Source organism: Gastrolobium bilobum, unplaced genomic scaffold (assembly GCF_033153095.1).
Source record: "Gastrolobium bilobum isolate Gb01-03AN ecotype WA unplaced genomic scaffold, APGP_CSIRO_Gbil_v1 utg3981, whole genome shotgun sequence".
In the NCBI taxonomy this organism is placed as follows: Eukaryota; Viridiplantae; Streptophyta; class Magnoliopsida; order Fabales; family Fabaceae; genus Gastrolobium; species Gastrolobium bilobum.
This window is the reverse complement of record NW_026898638.1, coordinates 546,319-551,885: the sequence shown is the minus strand read 5'-3', so window position 1 is coordinate 551,885 and position 5,567 is coordinate 546,319. Positions and strand designations below refer to the sequence as shown.

Sequence of the window (5,567 nt, the reverse complement as noted above, 5' to 3'; positions counted from 1 at the left end):
AACGTCATTAGGGTTCAGACATTTCAGGAGTGGGGTTGAGGTCCCTCGTTTGTATAAACATCCTTTTACTAGGCAGAAATGTGCGCTCCGCCGTATTAGCTTTTGACCTTCATTCTTATCCGAGGGTAACACCCCTTCGGCTAAGTAGTTGATGATAGGCGTTGTCCAGGTTTCCTCAGTGGCGTCCTCTGGGGGTTAGAAATGCTCATTACGATGCACGGGTTTGGCATGTTGTGCTGGATTACCGATTTGTTGTTCCCTGGGCTTTTGGTGCTTGCCAGCTTGGCGAGGATATCTGCCCGTGTATTTTCAGCTCGCCTTATATGCTCTACTTCAACAGCTTCAAAGCTTCCAATCAACTCCTTCACCTTCTCCAAGTACCTGCACATTAATGGTCCTTTGGTTTGGTATTCGCCTGAGATCTGGAAAGCTACCAGTTGGGGGTTAGTGAAGACTTTGAGGCATCGGGCGCCCATTTCTTTTGCTTGGAGCAGTCCTGCTATCATGGCCTCATATTCCGCCTGATTATTTGTGGTGTTGAAATCAAAAGTCAGAGAATGTTCGAGTGCTACTCCATCTGGGTTTTCAACTATCATTCCCGCGCCCGATCCTTTGGCGTTCGAAGAGCCATCAACGTACAAATTTCAGTTACCAGCTGAAGGCGTTTCAGTCGCATGCTTCTCAGGATGGGGGTTTGGAGTCATCTCGGCGATGAAGTCTGTCAAGGCTTGGGCCTTAATGGCCGTTCTTGGTTCGTAGGCGATCTGGTATTTTGATAGTTCTATCGCCCAAGACATCATTCTTCCAGCAAGGTCTGGCTTATGTAACACTTGTCGAATTGGCTGGTTTGTTCTGACAGTGATTGGATGGCACTGGAAGTACGGCCTTAAACGCCTTGCAGCAAAGATGAGTGTTAATGCTACCTTCTCAACTTGCTGGTACCAGAGTTTCGCTCCTTGTAAGACTTTGCTGATAAAATAGACAGGCTTTTGTCCTTCCTTTGACTCCTTGACTAGGGCCGCGCTGATTGCCTCTGATCCGACGGCGAGGTATAAGTACAACATTTCTCCGTGCTCGGGTTTGGAAAGTACTGGTGGGCATGAGAGAGCCCTTTTGAACTCCTGAAAGGCGCTCTCGCATTCTTCTGACCATCGAAAGGCGGTCCCCTTTTTTAACAACCCGAATAGGGGAGGGACTTGTGTGCTGAGTTTGCCAAAAATCGGGCGAGGGCTACCAACCTTCCAGTTAGTTGTTGAACTTCCTTGATTGTTTGCGGGCTCCGCATTTCAATGACCGCCTTACACTTGTCTGGGTTAACCTCTATGCCTCGCTTCGTGAGCATGAAGCCAAGGAATTTTCCCGCAGGAACACCAAAAGCACGCTTGCTGGGGTTGAGGCGCATGTTAAATTTTCGCAGTCTTTGGAAAACGCCTTGGAGATCTGCTAAATGTTGGTCTGCCGTCTTTGATTTGGCTATCATGTCATCAATGTAAACTTCTATACAATTGCCGATCAAGTCTCTGAATACCTCGTTCATCATCCTCTGATACGTGGCGCCCGCAATTTTCAACCCGAAGGGCATCATCGTATAACAATAATTGGCGTTCTGAGTAATGAACGTCGTTTTGTCTTGATCTTCCTCTAACAACGGAATCTGATTATAGCCTGAATATGCGTCCATAAAAGACAACATCTGGAAACCAGAGGCGTTGTCAACCAGCTGGTCGATGCTTGGGAAAGGATAGGCGTCCTTGGGGCAGACCTTGTTAAGATCTGTGTAGTCAACGCACATTCTCCACGCGCCATTTGATTTCTTTACCAAAACTGGATTGGACAACCAAGTTGTGTACTTGATTTCCCTGATGAACCCGGCGTCAAAGCCAAACTTCGACTGTATGTATCTTGATATTATCTATAATGATACTATCTGTGAGATTTCTTCATCAATGACCTTCTGGCGATCAAAGCCAAACTTCCTCTTCTTTTGCGCAACCGGTTTTGCTTTAGGGTCCATCGACAAACGGTGGCAGCATACGTTTGGGTCGATACCTGGCATATCAGACGGTTTCCAAGCGAACAAATCTTTATTTGCTTTTAACAACTGTATCAGCTTTTTTTTACTTCGGGTTCGATTGTTGCCCCGATTGTTGTCGTCTGGTGATCCGCCTCGCCCAACACCACGTGTTCTAATGCTCCGTCAGGCGTAGGTATGGCATGCTCGACTCTGGGATCGTCCCTGGCGTCAAAATCTACCAAGAAGCACTGGTTCGGGATTTCCTTCAGCTGGGGATGTCTCCTTCTGCTGGGGTGTCGCTTCTTTTTTGAAGGTAACCTTTGTCATTGGCCGCAGAGAGATGTTGTAGCAACTTCGGGCAACAATTTGATCTCCTCGTATAGTAGCTATGTTATTATCTCTGGCTATGAACTTCATTGCCAGGTGGGGGTGGGAGATGCTCGCCTCAAAGGCTGCAAACATCCTCCTGCCTAGAATGGCATTGTAAGCGGATGGTGTATCCAACACTAGGAATTGGATGTCTGCGGATCGTGATGTTGGCAGCGTTCCAAGCGAGAGACGCAGGTTTATCACCCTCAAAGGCTTGGAGGTGGTAGCATTGAAACCTGAAAGTTCACCTGCGACAGGAGTTAGATCGTTAATTGTGAACCCTAATGCTTTGAGAGATGGCAAGAATAAAATATCGGCTGAGCTGCCGTGGTCAACAAATACACGGTTGACGCCGTAATTGGCGATTATCGCTTGGATGACAAGTGGGTCGTCGTGCCCGGGGAGAACGTCCCCCAACTCGCTGTTGTCCCAAACTATGTTTGGCCTGGCTGCGCCATGGTGCCCTTTATCTTTGCTGATCACCTTTCCTGCAATCATTAGGCATTGTTTTAGATGCTTCTTCCTGGCAATGGACGTTTCGCCCCCGCGGCTTAAACCTCCAGAGATCATATTAATTACTCCGTGCTTGATGATGGCAGAGTCTTCTTCTTCAACTCGCCTCCCTCCTCGGCTCGGGCTTGTCTGTGTTCTGGTTCTTTGAGGTGAGTCTTCTCTTTGGCCTCGTTCTTGGCGGGACCGAACATTGGCCTGATTGGTTTTCCTCCTTTCTGGCGACTTGCTTCGGTCGCGGTATCGCCTTTCTGATCTGGAGGGGCGAGCATTATCTCCTCTGCTTTTTTGTGTACCGCCTTTGATGAGTTCGTCGATCTCGTCCTTGAGGCGCCTGCAATCCTCTGTGTTGTGGCCGCTACTGCGATGAAACTTGCAGTATGGTGCGACCTCTTTGCTTGGTTGCTGGGGCCTTTGGTTGCTTTTCTCACCCTCTTTGTAATCTGTTTGTAAGACAGCGTGCGACTGTCGTTCGGATGTGTCCCGCCCAGAATGGCGGGCGGAACGGCTGGATGCTTGGTATCCTTTCCTATTTTCCTCAACATGATTCCTTCCCTTGCTGATCGCCTTTTCTTGACAGTGGGAGTCATTAGCTCGACTCCCTTTGTATTCTTCAATTCTCATAAATTCCTGCGCCTTTTTCTTGACTTCCTCTAAGTCAGTAATTTCATGTCGCGCGAGGTCGTAAGCGAACTCTCCTTGTCGCAAGCCTGACAAGAGTATATGTACCTGTACTTTGGGGTCTAGGCCTTGCACTTGCAAGGCCTCTTTATCAAAACGATCTAGGAAGGACCAGAGGGTCTCGCCAGAAAGCTGTCGGACTTTTTCAAAGGCGTGCACGGATTTGGGTACGGGGCGACTGGTTGCAAAATGGGATTGAAACTTGCTTGCTAAATCGTCCCATGACGCAATGCTGCCTGTTGGCAGGGTGGTGTACCAGGTAAGGGCTCTCCCTCCCAACAATGTTGGGAAAGTTCGGCACATGAGTAAATCCGTTTCGCCGTGGAGTGTCATTGCTGCTTCGAATTTCTGGATCCACTCAAATGGATCGGTATCGCCAACGTATGTGGTGATGTTGGAGGGACCCTTGAAACCCAGGGGTATGGGAGTTAGCCTCAGGCTATCGGTCAAAGGCTTGTTACGCCCTGACGTGTGGGCAGGCGTTACTCTGATATGTTCTCGTTGTGGACGAGGCATTTGTGGGGCTTCAACGGAGTAGGAGAGGGCCGGGGCTTGGTGGAAAGCTTGCTGAGCATCATATGGTTGTTGGTTAGGATTCAGGCAAGATGCCTGAGGTTGTGGAACGGCTGCGTTATGGGGTTGCATGGCGTAGCCATGGAAAGGGAAACCAGCTTGGTGAGGTAGTTGAAAAGGAAAAGCTACGTTAGGCGTGTATGGCCTAGGTAGGTATGGGGCGACCATGGGTATCTGGTGGTCATGGTATACTGGCAGTGGTTGACTTTGGCTGGTAACGGAGGACGGGTGAGATAGGCAGGTCGTGGGACAACTGCTGGAAATGGCATTCCAAAATGGACTCCGGGGGGAGGTGGCTGGTTTAGGACTACATTTTCTCCCTGCATCTCGCACACGGGTGCTTGATAATGTTGCAGGGCGATCCTCGCATCGTTCGTTGGCAGCAGTGGGCCTATGGTCTGTAGTACAGGAGGTTGGACTTCTCCAGCGGCCCGCTCGGTTGGGGCCGAATGCATAGATTGAGGGGAGCTTGGTTGTACTGTCTGTACGTGTCCTTCTGGCGTCATGGCCCTGGCGTGCTCCGCTCTCCTGGTGGTGACAACCATGTAGAGTTGTAAAAAGCGTCTGGCGGTTGTTTGTTAGTAAGAGGAAATGACCCGTCAAATGGATCTTTGGGTAAGAGAATGGGAATAGAAGTTTATCTTTTCCCACAGACGGCGCCAATGTACCGTTTGGTTCTGTGAGCTCACTATGTACCCTTTGAGGGTAATGTTGTTATATGGATGGTACCTCCAGCTAAGGTAATGACCAGGCTAGAAGGTACTGTTCCAAGAACAAGCAAGCAGATATCAATGGTAGACAAATAGTATGGGTATGACTTAAGAGTAAATGGGCGTAAATACAGTACATAAAAGATGATCTTCCTGCTGTGCCCATGAGGGCTATTTATAAGGAAAATGGTGTGGGTTGGTGAGGTAGGGGTCAGCCCTTCTTGGGATGTACCCCCCTGATGGCAGTGTTAGGCGCGGTTGGCGCTGCCACGATGGCAGCACTGCATCAGGCGATGTCAGCACTGAGCAAAGGGGCAGATTCCTTTGCAGTGCTTATGGCGACTGGGTTTAGCGGTTAATGTCCCAAAGTGGGACGTTTTGGTGTATATCTTGGACGTGCTGCAGTCTTGGAGAGCGTGAGGGTCCACGTCAGCCCTAAGGGCTGACTCAGGAGAAAGCTGAGGATTGAGTCTGAGTAACTGAGCCGCTCCATTGCTTGGGCCATCCGGAACAATTCCTAAAATCTTACAAATATAAAATGATTTCAATAGTTATAATAAATCATTTGAACTCATTAATTTGCATTAGTCAAAAGTCATAAGTCATAAAATTCAAACAGTTTTGTTTTTCATTTCAATGATCCATAATTTAATGGTTAATATTTTGTCATTAAAACTGATTATCACTACAATTATAAATTTGGTTCATAG

At 48.5% G+C, this 5,567-nt stretch overlaps 1 protein-coding gene across 1 annotated transcript; it reads right to left on the bottom strand.

The window, feature by feature from the left end:
* Nucleotides 1-2,242: 2,242 nt before the first annotated feature.
* Nucleotides 2,243-4,315, bottom strand: LOC133317930 (uncharacterized). Its single transcript, XM_061519831.1, has one exon. The coding sequence runs from the start codon at nucleotides 4,313-4,315 to the stop codon at nucleotides 2,243-2,245; it is 2,073 nt and encodes a 690-aa protein (XP_061375815.1).
* Between the last annotated feature and the right edge of the window lie 1,252 nt (nucleotides 4,316-5,567).

Excerpts from the sequence above, each read along its gene's own strand:
- LOC133317930 (XM_061519831.1), bottom strand. The coding sequence starts at position 4,315 with ATGGTCGCCCCATACCTACCTAGGCCATACACGCCTAACGTAGCTTTT.